We start from the raw sequence: 14,240 nt of genomic DNA, 5'->3' as shown, positions 1-14,240 counted from the left end.
TTTTAGTTTCAAACATCAGTCGTAATAACAATAAAGCGGGGCTTACATTGCCATTTTTTGAAGTGATATTTTGGACATCGAATTGGACAAACTGACATTGATTTGAACATCAAATCGTATCCGTCAGTGTATTATGCAACCAATAATTTTGAAAAAGTAGAAGCCTGTATTGCCGGCTTTGAGCGACCTCTTTCCCATCTCAACGAAACAATTAAAAATCTTCCAAATCATCGCAACATAACCCCAGTTCTTTGTAATTTGCATATTTTTGGTAACAATGGAAGTGATGGACGTTGTAGTGCCCGAAAAGGTAATAATTTCCCATTTTTAGCTTTAACAATTTTCTCAAATTAACAATCAAGTGCCATAATGTCATTGATCGTCTTTTGTTTCCCCGTTAACCTCAAAATCGCCCCAAAATTCGTCAAAATGCACCCTTTTCAGGATGAAGGGAGCCCTGCTGAAATTAAACCCAATCTCCAAGACTGCGACATGGAAGATCTCTACACCAAATACAAGAAATTGCAACAAATGCTCGAATTCCTTGAAGTGCAAGAAGAGTACATCAAAGACGAGCAACGCAACTTGAAGAAGGAGTATCTTCACGCCCAGGAGGAAGTCAAGAGGATCCAATCGGTGCCGCTGGTTATTGGCCAGTTTCTTGAAGCTGTTGATCAAAATACCGGGATTGTGGGGTCAACCACTGGGTCAAATTACTACGTCCGGATTTTGTCAACGATTGATCGCGAATTGCTCAAACCGTCGGCTAGTGTGGCCTTGCATAAGCATAGTAACGCCCTTGTGGATGTTCTTCCGCCTGAAGCGGATTCATCCATCAGTATGCTGCAAGCTGATGAGAAGCCTGATGTTCAATACAGCGATATTGGAGGTATGGATATGCAAAAACAGGAGATCCGCGAAGCCGTGGAGTTGCCTCTTACTCATTTCGAGCTGTATAAACAAATCGGGATAGACCCTCCACGTGGTGTTTTGATGTACGGGCCCCCAGGCTGTGGCAAGACAATGTTAGCCAAAGCTGTGGCGCATCACACCACTGCTGCGTTTATCAGAGTCGTGGGGTCAGAGTTTGTCCAGAAGTACCTAGGGGAGGGACCTAGAATGGTGCGAGACGTGTTCCGATTGGCCAAGGAGAATTCGCCCGCTATTATTTTCATTGATGAAATTGATGCCATTGCTACTAAGAGATTTGATGCCCAGACGGGGGCCGACAGAGAGGTACAGAGGATTCTCTTGGAGTTGCTCAACCAAATGGATGGCTTTGATCAAACTACCAACGTTAAAGTATGGAAAATTACCAAATCAATTTGTAACTATTGTTGAGGTTTGCAGGTGATTATGGCCACTAATAGGGCCGATACTCTCGATCCGGCTCTGCTCCGACCTGGCCGTTTGGACCGGAAAATTGAATTCCCATTGCCCGACAGGAGACAAAAAAGATTAATCTTTAGCACAATCACGTCGAAGATGAATTTATCGGAAGAGGTGTGTCGAATTAAAGCCATGCCCAAAAGCAGATTAACAAATAATAATTGCAGGTCGACTTGGAGGATTTCGTTGCCCGACCTGACCGTATTTCAGGTGCTGATATCAATGCCATTTGTCAAGAAGCCGGAATGCATGCCGTGAGGGAAAATCGCTACATCGTATTGCCGAAAGACTTCGAAAAAGGTTACAAAAATAATATTAAGAAGGATGAAAGCGAACACGAATTTTATAAATAAATTATTTAAGGTCGTTTTACTTATTTAATTTTGTATGTGTAATTAATGTCTGAATTAAAATAGTAATTACCGATTTGAATATTCTTATTTATCATTTCCTAATGCATTTTATTTTCGTTAAAAAATGCAGATGAAAATGTAAAAAATAATAAACAGATGTTTGATGTTACGTAATAAACTTTATTAAAATCGATACATATTTGATTACCTTTCTAAAGGCATAAATTTTAAATATTTATAAATAAATAAAAAGGCACAATCTCTACAATCATATAAATAAATCTTTATATCCCTGTCCATTTCTTGATAGAAAAATAAAGTATCACATTCCAAGCATCACGTCTGTTGTACCTTACAATTCCATAATTTGATAAGAAACAAAAATCGATTAACAATTGGTCAATCACGTGGTAATTTTTTTATAAAATTTATTCATAAATGATAAAACGTGGATAATTTGTTTTTCATCTTAAAAACTACATCTATAAGGCTTAGATTGTTAAAATATTATATTTGGTCGCTTTAGTTGGACAATTATGAACTGAAAAAATTGAGAAAAAAACAATCGAATACTGACGCTGAAATTTGAGACTAGTTCATAATTGTACAAAATGACTAAGGAAGTATTATTTCTTACAACTAGAATGAATATTAGTGCAAGATAATAATCTCTAACTCAAAAAAAAACAAAGATCTAACGGTCAGATCATACAACATAACATGAAATCTCTTTAAAATTATTGCGCTTATTAAAATCTACGAATAACATAAACATACTAAATAAAATTATAACGTGATAACGATTTTGGTTCTAAATGATTAGAAAATGGCTAACACATAACAACAAACATAACGACTATATTACAAAAAAAAAAACTTAACATAGGTAGCCTTCAAAAAATACACAGTTATCACAATTCTAATACTTGGAAATAAGGCTTTTGAAAATGCTCGCCGAATAGAAATGTGACTTTCTGTTTACATTTTGAATTACGTTAGAGGCACATGCATCTAAAATACCCGATAAAGTATATGGAATAGCCATAATTATTGCGAAAATCAAATTCTTAAGCCTTCAAAACCGCCGGCTCCGAATTAATCTTCTCAGTGTTGGCCGCCACCTCCGCCAACGTCGTCAACGCCAACAAATCGCCCCCAACGGACTCCTCCTTCAAGTGCGTGATACTCTGTTTGTTTTTCCGCTTCTTCGACCCCACGGGCGGCTCCTCTTTTACCACTTTGGCCACTTTGCTCTTGGACTCGCTGTCGGTCCTTATCCGATTCTTACGCTTTTTGCTGTCCTTTTTCCTCTGGTGGAACACGTCGTAACTCAGACTCGGCAAATTGCTGATACGTTGGTTAAGGTTAAACTTCGTTTCGTGGTTTTCGGAGGTGGTGCGAACGCGACCTTCGCTCTTTTGGTTCGACGGTTCGAGGACGCTTCGCATGTTGGTCCGCTCAGCTAGACGTTTGATGGTGTGATCTAGGTTTGGTGTTTCCGGTTCCGGTTTGTCCAGCTTAAAGGTGAACTCGTTCTCGATCGAGCTGCGCTGGAAACTGAGTTTGACGTCCCGTTTGTTGCCCAAAAGGCGGCCCTCTACCATGAACTTCTCGTAGCGTTTACCCTTGCATTGGCGGCCGGACTTTCGAACCTTTGAAACATCAAAAATCAATTAACAAGAAAAGTGTCCATCCCATGAACAGCTGTCCACCAATTACCATTAGCTGTGTAAAGAACGGAATGTAACAAGATTCGCAAAAAGTCTTTAATAACTCAAAATATCCCTATTTTACCGGGTGTCTAAAATAAAACAAATCCTGTTAAAAATCTTCACATACAGGGTGCGCCAGAACTCGCGCCCCAGAGAAAAATGCAGGAACATGAAAAAAATGTTAAAAAAATTTTGTCTACAAAAATTTCGATGTTATGAGTGTTTAAATTTTGCACTTTGACTCTATTTATTTAATTTTTTTTTAATTTAATTTTCCAATTCTTTTTCCTACAGGCTATTAAAAGAGGAAACAAAAAAGCTGTATCCTAAATTGTAATTCTGCTCAATGTTATTTGGACTTTTATTGGCAAAATTTTTGTACTTTCACTAGATAATTGTAAAAAACATACACAAGATTATCAGTATCATTAAATAGACATAAAAAAATGCCAAATGTCAAAAAATAAATGTCAAAATTTTTTGACAGGTAGAATTTTTTAAACATTTTTTCCATGTTTCTACTATCTTATCTTACTTATTTTTTTTCTGAGGCGCGAATTCTGGCGCACCTGTATATCTCTATTCTTTTATTCTAAAGTTTTACTAGAAAACACAATTATTTCAGAAAACATAAATGAGAATTAAAAAACAAAGGTTCGTAGAAATTTTGTTCTATTTTTTAAATTTTAGTCTGATTCATGTTTACGTATTTATATTTTGCATATTACGAATATTTTATTTGTATTAAGACTAAACAACTGGCATTAAGTAGTAAAAATAGAGATAAAAAATATGATAAAACGTGTACATACCTTGTTTATTTCGGATTTGGCCGATAACAGATATTTTTACGGAAACAAAAGCCTACTATTTATATTTATTTATCCATTTTACTGTCTTTTTTCGCATCAAGCAGGTTAAAACAAAAAATATTTGGGGTCCCCAATTACCTCTTTTCTGTCGAAATCCTCCGGTTTGGTGAAAATCTTGTCGACCACCTTGTCCATCAGATCCTGGTTTGTCATGTTCCCATCCTGTCCATCCGATATGTCGTTTTCGATATTCCGGACGACGTTCTTATTGTCAGTACATTTCTCAAACGTCCGTTTCTTGAAAGGTTTAAGAGGTAGAGCAGTTTTAATAAAATTGACTGGGCTTTTTGGCGCATCCTCGTAATCGTGATCACCATTTTTCTCAATATTATTGTTATTATTCTCGTTTGATTTGACATTCGGCGTAAAATTGTTCATCAACGACGTTAGACTCCCCAATTGCGACTCGTCGGCTAGTTTTCCGGGAGTAAATTCGGACTCGGTCACGTGTTGTGGACTAGAAACCGGCGATTGGACTTTGTGAACCGAAGGCCGAACATTCAACGTCCGGAGCGGCGGAGCCGGAAGTTTGTACCATTTAAAGTCCGGATTGGCGGTCAAAAACGCATCTTTGTACTAAAAATAACACAAGTTAGAAGTCAAAAATTTCATAAAAAATTATGTATGCACCTCTTTGGCTAGGCCTGTGTAGGGGGCCTTATCGTCGCTATCTAGCAGTGCCCACCACTCCCCGAGAATCCTAGTAACTCCTCGATTTTCCAAATTCGGGAATCGTTCCCTGACGATGGGTCGGTGCTTTTTACAAAAAATCAAGAAGGCGTTCATGGGTCGTCTCGCGTGGTGGGACGGCGACGTGGCCACTTCCTCTTCTTTTTCTTTCGGTTCTTCCTCTTCCGGTTCATCTTCAACTTTCACTTCTTCTTCTTTCTCTTCACACGGAAGGTCCTCATGAGTCGCCCATGTTTTATTGTAATTACCAACGCTCGCGGTAATGTTACTCGTGTCGAATTTATATTTCGACCACACTTCTTCAATCGTTTTATCGCCGTTGGTCGTGATTTGATTATTGTTTTCGGTAACTTGGTTGTAAAAAGTGTGAGGCGCTGCCTCGGGTAAAAAATTCGTATGAGGTTTGACGTAAACGTTATTCATTGTTAAGTAATTCATTTTTGCGTTTAGTGACTTTCCATCTGAAAATATAAAGAACTGATAAAGGTGACGAACGAGGAAAGTATCCGAAATGCGTCCAGAAGGTAGATAAGAACGGCTCAACCGATAATACTACAGCTGTACAAACATATTTAATTACCTAACGAACAAAGAGGACTATTGCACCCAGAGGCATTGTAATTATCGATCAGTAGTTGGTCAAACTGTTCTTGTCATAAAGCTATAGGTCAAAAATTTATACAACACAACCCGCCTCTAGGAACCAGTTTTTTTAACCGAAAATAAAGCAAATTGGCACTTTTTAATTTTATTTTTTTACGTTCTTTACTACACTTTACTACAATGAAATAAGAAAAGATATTTAGGAACATTCTATTTAAAAATTATTCCAAAAATTTAGCAAATACCAACCTGACAAAAAATGCAATTCTAGAGCATACATCATTATTGTTGACATTCATTTACCTTGGAACCAGTTTTGCAAACTAAAGCAAATTTTCACTTTTTATCATCGCTTTTATTTCTTATTGTTTTCGTTCATAACTGTTACGAAATGAGAGCATAAAGATGCATTTTGCTACCAACTTAAATAATTAACAAATATTTAACACCTTGTGCAGCAACCTTGAGCGAAACCTTCTTGATTTATTTAAAATTTTTGCAAGATTTAAAAATCCTCCCAATTCGGGGTGCTAAAAAGGGCGACCTTGTTGTTATATTAAAAAAAATACAAAAATGCACGTCTATAAATTACTTCCGGCTGTTGAGGGTATTTCAGGGCATCCAACCGCACGATTGGCTATCGTGATAAACGAGTTCCTTTTTGATAAGATCCCGTCCCTCCTTTTGAAAACAAATGAAATCTCTATAACTACTTAATTTTATGGCGGGTGTTTGTTAAAAAACAAAACACCATCAAGATATAAGGAGGTGGCCGATTTTCAGTTGGAAGTTTGCACGTTATTATTGTAAACAAAAAAAGCAACGCCAAGGTCGCTCGATTGATAGGCGAGCAATAAACCAACAGGTGAAGAGGGGCGGTCTAAGAAACAAACGAAAGAGCAAGTAAGACCTTGGCCTTCATCTAGCGGCTCGGTCCAGAAATCGCGATTCGCGAGGTCACGCCTAGAAACCCAAAAGGTACTTATTTCGAGATGGAATGGAATTTATAGGTATTTATTATAAACATGTTTTATGGGGAGTCACGTGGGCCACCTCCCCTACCGACACCATTACGCCAAAAAGCGGCCATCTTTACGCTGAAAAAATGTGTTTGGTGACGTCACGCGTCCTGTAAAAAATTTCTTTATTTTCTGTAATTTTTCGGGATTGGTGGTGGGGGTATTTAGCGGTGACATTGTTTGCATGGGACAATTTGATTGATAGAAATTCTTGTTAAAAAAATTGTGTAATATGGCGGGCGAGTTATTTAATACTTGAAATTCGATTTGATCACTTTCAATGTCATAAAAACAAGAAGAGAATACTCACGAAATATTTTCAAGCGCGATTGCGAAACACCTCGTCCTACTTATACACTTTCCCAATAAAATCGTCGAGCAGATGTCCGATTTCAGGTGAATTTAGGAAAATTCAGCAAAAACGTGAATTACACTGCACCCACATCGTCTTTCAGCGTAATATTTAATTGAAGCGACTTGGGATAGGCTTTATTTTAAAGGCAAAATCGCCCAAGGACGCAATACGAATTAGCTCGACGACGGATTGAAACGCGATTTTTTCAATTAAACACCGCTCCTCGGCCGTTAGTTTTACACAAAAGGGGCCTCGGACGCCATAATCTGTCTTTATTCACCCCCAAACGCCACCAAAACAACCCCAAAACAAAGAAATTCGGATATTTACCTTAATCTAGCACTCCATGAAAACGCAATCACATGACGTCACGCACCAGTTTGAGATTATACGGGAAAATGACAGTACACTGTGAAACAAACAAAAGAAAAACAACCCCGGACTGGTCACATATAGCTAGATGACACCCACTTATTACGTTTCTGTCATAGTAAAAACAATGGAGAAAACTCGACGCCTGCTGCGATTTGCAAGATGTCCGTAATGTTTAGTTTGTCAGTTGTCAGCTGTTCCCCACTTTATCCCCACCACACATGACAATGAATTTCATTCGCGAATTTTTTCCCCTTTGTGTATGAAAATTCGGCCTGGTGACACAGTTTTCCAAACGAAACTACCCCCGAAAAACAACCGAATTTTTCGCAACTCCATCCCCTAAATGATGATAAACAATAATCAATTGTTTCAATCATGTGGGCGTGTCAATATTTGACAGTCATCTGTTTTGTATACTTGTTGTGTTTATTCCACACATAAAAACCAAGGCCGCCTAAATAAACGTTGTTATTTTTGCTAATGATTTTTATTAAACGAGATGAAATAAACCTACATAGAACGACTTAAAACTAACTTCTCATTACAAGTATCAAAAAAATTACAAAACTCCGAGACAGAATTGAACACTTGAAGGTTTGTATCACTTATCCTTATGGTTACGATTGGCTGATTGAAAAAAAAAAACAAAAAACTGCACTATCACTACCAATCAAACAATGAAAATCCCTGCGATATTCGAGCTAAAGCCCCCTCACTAGTGTTGGCGATCATTATAGCCCCTTTCCTCCATTCCGTCACTCTCGGTCACTAACGCTCTTTCCAAAATAACCCTTCCTTCCTTATATCTCTGGTTTTCCTCAGTTGCGAACTCATACATCCACCCTAACTTCGCCTCGCAAAACTTGCACGAAACGTCCCTCACCTGAAACAAACCATAAATGGCCTAACCATCCTTGAGGTTGATGGTGGTTACCATATGGCGACCTGTCAACATGACCCTGTCTTGGACTTCACTATACGTCAAATTTACCACTTTGCTGAAGAGGAAGGCACGACCTGTGGCCCCTGTGAATCGGGTACTTATCAATTCAGAGCGATTTGTTAGGTTCGTATCGCATCTGGCGCAGGAAAAGAGACGAGTGCCTCCCATATGTTCGAGAAAAATGCGCCCCATTGTTGTCTACGCACTAAGGAAAGACAATGACCTGGACTGGGTGAACAAAAAAATTTTACTCACCGTTTTAAATTGACCGAAATGAATTATTAAAATGTTGTGGGCTTGAAACAAAGAGGGTTTGTAACGGATTTTGAAATAATTAAAGGGAATTGTAACGAGAATTTTGATAAACAAACGTCAGCTGACTTTCACAAAATGTCATAATACGAATGAAGTTGGCATGAAATTGACATAAATCGGAAATTTAAAATTGCATTGACTTTTATATGACATGGAAGCGAAAAAATATGTAAAGGCAAGAACAACTAAGACTCCTCAAAGATGATTCTTTATTATACAAATTTTGCAAATTATTTGTTCCTAACTTCGCTCCATTGACATAACCCTACTTATTCAAAAATGGGGCCGCAAGAAAATCGAGCAATAATTTTAAGTGATTGTGGCACCGTTTTAAGTGCACTAAGTTACAAAGACGTCCATTCATTCCGTAATTTGATAACTCAGTTTATATCCGTGCAAGTTACAGAAAAATACCAATGTATAGGACTTGTAATGAATCACAATATTTACATTCCTTCTATTATTTTAAGGTGGGTATTGCATTCAATTCTTGGTATAAAATCCAATCAGCAATCAGTTTACAGGAATTACATCATTGCTTTATTTTTCTTCCTGACGAAACTGAATCACAATCAATTATCACAAATTTGGGGCTTCTTTGGTCGTTATCTTTCATTTCCGGAAAAAATACCGTTGCGACTTTATTATTAAACGAGCAAAAACTCGTCTTAAATAAGCACGAAGTGACTCGCGTAACAAGTTACCCCAATATATTTTACATAATTCAAACATCAGGTAGTACAGGTGTGAGCAAGTTTGTGAGAGTTACTCATCAAAGTATTGAGAGTAACGTCAAACATTTGAGTAAAATATTTAAAATTCAACCTTGCAATACGATTTATTTCGGTACTCCTCTCACTTTTGACCCCTCAATGATTGAGTTGTTACTGGCACTTGAAAATGGGGCTTGTCTCTTAATAACACCCTCTAAGAATCAGATCAATCCGGTGCGCCTCCACCAAACGTTGATTCACCCCGAAAACGGGGCCACTTTTCTCCAAATCGTCCCATCTTTATTTCTACGTTGGTCAGAGATACAAATTGAGGATATTCTTCTAAATTCAAAATTAAAAATTCTAGCTTTTGGGGGCGAACCGTTCCCTCGGGCTCTCCTCAAGTTTAAAAAGTCGAATTTTTTGAGAATTTTTAATTTATACGGAGTCACTGAAGTATCATGTTGGGCAACTGTTTGTGAAGTCGCGGAAAGTTTAGGGGAAGTACCGCTGGGGGATGAATTAGACGAAACCATTGTTGAGGTAAGGGATGATTCTGGGAGGCTTGTAGAAAGTGGTGAAGGAGAAATTTTTATCGGGAGTTCTACTCGAATTTGTTATGTTGATGATGAGAAAATTCATCATAAAACTCCAGTTTTTCGAGCTACTGGTGACCTTGCGTTTATTTGTGATAAGAAAGTTTATTACAAAGGGCGCCAAAACGATGTTTTTAAGCGCTTGGGTCATAAGATACAATTATGTAAAATTGAAACAATTGTATTAGAACAAACAGGGATACAAAACGTTTGTGTGTGGTCAAAAACTCGAACAAAGCTTCTACTTTTTTTGATAATCGAAAGCTTCGATAATAATACCAAAAATAAAGTGTTAGATAAGGTCAGGATTAAACTTTTACACACTTTATCGAAACAATGCTTCCCTGATTTTATTGACATCATTCGAAAATGCCCTATCACCTCTCATGGGAAAATTGATAAAAACACTCTCGAATCGATTTATTTAAACCGAAATCAAGCTGATAAGAGACAAGTTGTTGACATTTTCAAAACACTAGTTTACAAATATTTTGGTTTGCGAAATTTTGGAGAAAGCACATTTTTCGAGCTTGGGGGCAACTCGATTCTCGCAGTCCAATTTTTGAGCGAATTCGAGGATGAATCAGGGTCGGCATGCCCCGACTTAGTGAGTCATTTGTTTGAAAGTGATTTAAACACCTGTGTTGAGATTTTACGTGACTCTAAAACCGTGCAAAAGAGACCCCAAACCGAACCAACCCCAAAATCTGAGAAAAAAGTTAAATCTGGGAACATTGGAATCGAATTAAAAATCGCCTGGAGCTACAATTTGGAGGCTTGTGTCGACTCAACCTCTCTCATTTTTACACACAAGTATTTTTTCAAATTATTAAGCACTTTTTCTATAGTTAAAATTTCAGAGAACGAAAATTAGTAGCTGTTGGAAGTTTTTCGCATATTTTTGCCATTTTGGACTCACAAAGTGGCCACGAAATTGCCAAATTTGTGCTTCCCGACGTCGTTGAAAGCACCCCTTGCTACCACAAGAACTACCTATACGTGACCTGCTTTGATGGTAATTTATACTGTCTTGATTTCGCATTAAATTCAATCAAGTGGGCCTATAAAACAAATGACAGGGTTAAGTGCACCCCAATTTTGTGCTACAATGCCACAAGAGTCGTTTTTGGGTCCTACGACAAACATATCCATTGCGTCGATATTTTGGTACCGTAAAGTGTTACTTACCGCCCTGTATGATTTTTCTCTTTTAGAAAGGAAGCGGTGTGTGGACGTCATTTGTTTCAGAAAGTGTGATTTCGACACCTCTACTTTTAAACCAAAAAATTTACGTGGCCACGATTTGTGGCACATGCCTCTGCCTTTCCGAAACTTCCGGTACCATTTTATGGCAATATAAAACCGGAAGCCCAATTTTTGGGGCTCCATGTACTCACAACGGGTGTATTTTATGGCCAAATGTCACCGGAAGTGTCGTATGTGTAACTTCCAATGGCCATAAATTATGGCAGTATGACACAGGGGGTCATTTATACTCGTCTCTCACCCTTCAAGACGGTTTCCTGCTTTTTGGGTCGCATGATCGTTGTTTGTATGTCTTAAAAATTGAAAATGGGTCCCCTGAGCCACATTTCGTGGCCAACTTAGATGATTGTATAACAACTCCGTTAATTTTGGCTGATTTTATAATTGTGGCAGGGAATTCGGGTCGTTTATTTGTGGTGACTTTCAAGGGTGAGCTGGGGGCTGAATTGAGGCTTCCAGGGGAGATTTTTTCATCAGTGGTGGGCTGTGACAGGCGTTTGTTTGTAGGGTGCCGTGATAATAATTTGTATTGTATTGAAATTAAAAATATTTAATAAATAAAGTTGACTTGAACTGGATTATATCTTCTAATTTTTTTGTTAAATAAACAGTGTACAAGACGTGTATTTCTTTTATTTTTTATGGTGTAGGAAAAGTCCGTGTTTCCATTTTGAAGATTTTTATTTCTTTTTGTAAAGATTTTTACAACAAGAGTTGTTCACAGTATTCCTACTACGACAAAGGGATTGGATAGCGCAAATGTGATGAGGACGAATAGCAGAAATACTGCGATGATAATTTTCACAAAACACGATCTATTAACATTTCGTGAACATTAAAACCTATGATAATATGGAATGCGAAGCTCAGTGATTCAATACACAAAATTTCCGTATTTTTGGTATATTTGATCCATCACATAATACATATCAATGTGCCATATCACCAAATATTATGTCAGACATGCATATCTAATAGAACATAAAGCTATAAATACATTTTTTTGACATAATGAGTTACAATAAAACCCCATTTTGCAAATAAAAAAATTCATTACTAACAATTCTCGTTTTTTTATAGTCAAGCTAATGCTTTTGTTTGCACATCAGGATCCTTAAAATTAAGCAATTATTTTATTCACTAAGGTATAAATTTTTACTGTATATACAAATTAATTGTGCTTGGGCCCAAGCCACAGAATTACTTTGTATAGCAAGTAGAGTATCAATGCAGCGGTGTAAACAAAACAGAACCATATAAAAAAAACTTGCACATAGAATACCTACTCTTAAACTCAACCGAATCCATTATTGTTCCTCATCCCCCAACTCGTGCTTAATCTTCGAAAAATCGAACTCCTCCCCTGTCCCGCGCTTGAAAATATCCAAAACATCCAAACAAGTCGTCTCGAAATGAGTCGTGGCATCATACGACTGCGAAATGAAAATCTGCGACTGCAAGCCGTCATCAGTAGGCTCGTAGTAATCCGAAACCGAGATGAACTTCTGACGAATCGGCCCCAAGAGATCCAAACCGGGCTTTATTTCAGTTTCGGGATTGTCGGTCTCAACGGTCGTGGACACCATCGCCACAAACCAGCCTTTAGCCGCTACTTGATGCGTATAGCTGACCAAAGACACGTAAATGTCGGAATTTCGACCGACTTGTTTTTGTGGAATGATGATTTGGGTGGAGAGAGCGTCTTTCGTATTGGCGATCGGGTGGTCTATGAGGCAGATGCAGCGAACCACACGGCCCTTCTTGCGCACTCGATCAGGGACGTAAGTGGGATCGCAGTAAACTTGCTTGCATTTGGCCACTTCGGTGCCGGAACGAACCCCCACGACTCTTCCCCCTTCGCCGAGAACGATCTCGTCGATGGGCTTGTCGAGCATGTAGGTGCCTCCGTAGATGGCCGACAGCCGCGCGAAACCTAACAATTATACAAAAATTAGAGACTTTTTCAACCGTAATTTTAATAAAGTGGTTCATTCAAGTGTTGAAAGAATGTTTGCAAGAACCCGTCTTTTTATTTTACCGTTGGCTCTTCAGCCAAGCGTGACTCACCTTGTGGCAGTTCTCCAAGCCCATACATGGGGTACAAATACGGAGACTTGCCGTATCTGGCGAGAGAGTCCGAATACAGCTTAATCCTGTTGATAGTCTCCAATGCTGGTCTCTTCAAATAGTCATCATCCCTGAACAGGGCCAATGCGTGTCCTGTAAAATCCTGCGTATTCTTATCTAACCCAAACTTATCATACAGCGCTTGCATATCGGCTGTATTGGGATCAAAATCCTTCCAAGTCTTGGGATCCTCCTGCTGGAAATCTTGCACATAAATCAGGAAATTCCTAAATCGCCTCTTCTCAAACATCCCCATGAGATCCGACGCCAGCGCCTCCTTCTGATCCACCGGGACTTTCGATATCTTGCCCCCTTTGTACACATAGCTCCCTTCCACCGACTTGAACTCTAAATAGCGAGTAACGCCCGTATGGATGAGCAGTTTGACCAATTGCCCATTGGCCATAAGGAACTTGGGAATGAGATCCACGTTCCAGTCGCGGCCCCGGCCGTAGGACTCGTCAGGGGCCGGTGCACCGAACTTGGCGAACAACTCCTCCAAAGGGCAGATGGATGCCGACTCACCCCCGTAGTACTTGTTCCGGTCTACGTGGAGGACCTTTTTGCCGGACACGGACAACATACCCGACAAAATACACTCCTTTAGGCCGGTGCCCAAGACGATGGCATCGTATTCTTCATCCATTTTCACTGGTTTATTGATAACACGGCGAGAAGAAATTAACGAAGTGATACGTCACGTCAATGGGCAATGACAGACGGGCGCCAACACAAACTCACAAAAAGCACCAAACTTAGCTCACTCCCCTCCACTTGCGCTGGCATGGCGACAAAACCGAAAAAAAATAAGCTCTTCGTTCACTATTTTGCTTAATCTAAACTGAAAAGTGATTCAACTATTGAACAGTGACACAATTAGAATTTTTCACTTTGATTTAGTAATGCACGAAT

The 14,240-nt window shown here is 38.8% G+C and overlaps 5 protein-coding genes across 7 annotated transcripts; 2 read left to right on the top strand and 3 right to left on the bottom strand.

The window, feature by feature from the left end:
• The first annotated feature begins 172 nt into the window (after window positions 1–172).
• LOC123005919 (26S proteasome regulatory subunit 6B) lies at window positions 173–1,815 on the top strand. Its single transcript, XM_044399982.1, has 4 exons — window positions 173–310; window positions 445–1,302; window positions 1,351–1,503; window positions 1,557–1,815. The coding sequence occupies exons 1-4, from the start codon at window positions 278–280 to the stop codon at window positions 1,740–1,742; spliced, it is 1,230 nt and encodes a 409-aa protein (XP_044255917.1). The 5' UTR covers window positions 173–277; the 3' UTR covers window positions 1,743–1,815.
• Window positions 1,816–1,901: 86 nt separating this feature from the next.
• Window positions 1,902–7,580, bottom strand: LOC123005916. 2 transcript variants are annotated; one of them, XM_044399979.1, is made up of 4 exons: window positions 7,324–7,580; window positions 4,957–5,477; window positions 4,405–4,902; window positions 1,902–3,394 (listed from the first exon to the last, which is right to left on the bottom strand). In XM_044399979.1, the coding sequence occupies exons 2-4, from the start codon at window positions 5,452–5,454 to the stop codon at window positions 2,810–2,812; spliced, it is 1,581 nt and encodes a 526-aa protein (XP_044255914.1). In that variant the 5' UTR covers window positions 5,455–5,477; window positions 7,324–7,580; the 3' UTR covers window positions 1,902–2,809. The 2 variants fall into 2 exon arrangements, with proteins under 2 accessions (XP_044255914.1, XP_044255915.1); XM_044399980.1 differs by lacking the exon at window positions 7,324–7,580 and adding an exon at window positions 6,949–7,164.
• Window positions 7,581–7,836: 256 nt separating this feature from the next.
• On the bottom strand, window positions 7,837–8,733 carry LOC123005920 (protein yippee-like 5). Its single transcript, XM_044399983.1, has 3 exons — window positions 8,567–8,733; window positions 8,303–8,516; window positions 7,837–8,251 (listed from the first exon to the last, which is right to left on the bottom strand). Exons 2-3 carry the CDS (start codon window positions 8,501–8,503, stop codon window positions 8,084–8,086), a joined length of 369 nt encoding a protein of 122 aa, XP_044255918.1. The 5' UTR covers window positions 8,504–8,516; window positions 8,567–8,733; the 3' UTR covers window positions 7,837–8,083.
• Window positions 8,682–11,821, top strand: LOC123005915 (beta-alanine-activating enzyme). 2 transcript variants are annotated; one of them, XM_044399977.1, is made up of 4 exons: window positions 8,682–9,096; window positions 9,144–10,748; window positions 10,796–11,102; window positions 11,150–11,821. In XM_044399977.1, exons 1-4 carry the CDS (start codon window positions 8,906–8,908, stop codon window positions 11,753–11,755), a joined length of 2,709 nt encoding a protein of 902 aa, XP_044255912.1. In that variant the 5' UTR covers window positions 8,682–8,905; the 3' UTR covers window positions 11,756–11,821. The 2 variants fall into 2 exon arrangements, with proteins under 2 accessions (XP_044255912.1, XP_044255913.1); XM_044399978.1 differs by having other exon boundaries at window positions 8,907–9,096; window positions 9,151–10,748.
• Window positions 11,822–12,088: 267 nt separating this feature from the next.
• LOC123005918 (rab GDP dissociation inhibitor alpha) lies at window positions 12,089–14,055 on the bottom strand. Its single transcript, XM_044399981.1, has 2 exons — window positions 13,269–14,055; window positions 12,089–13,134 (listed from the first exon to the last, which is right to left on the bottom strand). The coding sequence occupies exons 1-2, from the start codon at window positions 13,972–13,974 to the stop codon at window positions 12,509–12,511; spliced, it is 1,332 nt and encodes a 443-aa protein (XP_044255916.1). The 5' UTR covers window positions 13,975–14,055; the 3' UTR covers window positions 12,089–12,508.
• Between the last annotated feature and the right edge of the window lie 185 nt (window positions 14,056–14,240).

The sequence above is a fragment of the Tribolium madens genome, unplaced genomic scaffold, assembly GCF_015345945.1.
Source record: "Tribolium madens isolate multiple individuals breed KSU strain unplaced genomic scaffold, Tmad_KSU_1.1 Scaffold_20;HRSCAF=117;Tcas5.2_LG4, whole genome shotgun sequence".
Taxonomy (NCBI): domain Eukaryota; kingdom Metazoa; phylum Arthropoda; class Insecta; order Coleoptera; family Tenebrionidae; genus Tribolium; species Tribolium madens.
This window is presented reverse-complemented; position numbering and strand designations above follow the sequence as displayed.

Coding starts and splice junctions, on each gene's coding strand:
- LOC123005919 (XM_044399982.1), top strand. CDS start 278: ATGGAAGTGATGGACGTTGTAGTGCCCGAAAAG. Junction 311..444: donor ACGTTGTAGTGCCCGAAAAG/GTAATAATTTCC, acceptor CACCCTTTTCAG/GATGAAGGGAGCCCTGCTGA. Junction 1,504..1,556: donor AGATGAATTTATCGGAAGAG/GTGTGTCGAATT, acceptor TAATAATTGCAG/GTCGACTTGGAGGATTTCGT.
- LOC123005916 (XM_044399979.1), bottom strand. CDS start 5,454: ATGAATTACTTAACAATGAATAACGTTTACGTCAAACCTCATACGAAT. Junction 4,903..4,956: donor ACACAGGCCTAGCCAAAGAG/GTGCATACATAA, acceptor TGTTATTTTTAG/TACAAAGATGCGTTTTTGAC. Junction 3,395..4,404: donor AGGATTTCGACAGAAAAGAG/GTAATTGGGGAC, acceptor GATGTTTCAAAG/GTTCGAAAGTCCGGCCGCCA.
- LOC123005920 (XM_044399983.1), bottom strand. CDS start 8,503: ATGGGGCGCATTTTTCTCGAACATATGGGAGGCACTCGTCTCTTTTCC. Junction 8,252..8,302: donor TGTTGACAGGTCGCCATATG/GTAACCACCATC, acceptor GGTTTGTTTCAG/GTGAGGGACGTTTCGTGCAA.
- LOC123005915 (XM_044399977.1), top strand. CDS start 8,906: ATGGGGCCGCAAGAAAATCGAGCAATAATTTTAAGTGATTGTGGCACC. Junction 9,097..9,143: donor ATTCCTTCTATTATTTTAAG/GTGGGTATTGCA, acceptor ATCAGCAATCAG/TTTACAGGAATTACATCATT. Junction 10,749..10,795: donor TCTCTCATTTTTACACACAA/GTATTTTTTCAA, acceptor TTAAAATTTCAG/AGAACGAAAATTAGTAGCTG.
- LOC123005918 (XM_044399981.1), bottom strand. CDS start 13,974: ATGGATGAAGAATACGATGCCATCGTCTTGGGCACCGGCCTAAAGGAG. Junction 13,135..13,268: donor GCTTGGAGAACTGCCACAAG/GTGAGTCACGCT, acceptor TATAATTGTTAG/GTTTCGCGCGGCTGTCGGCC.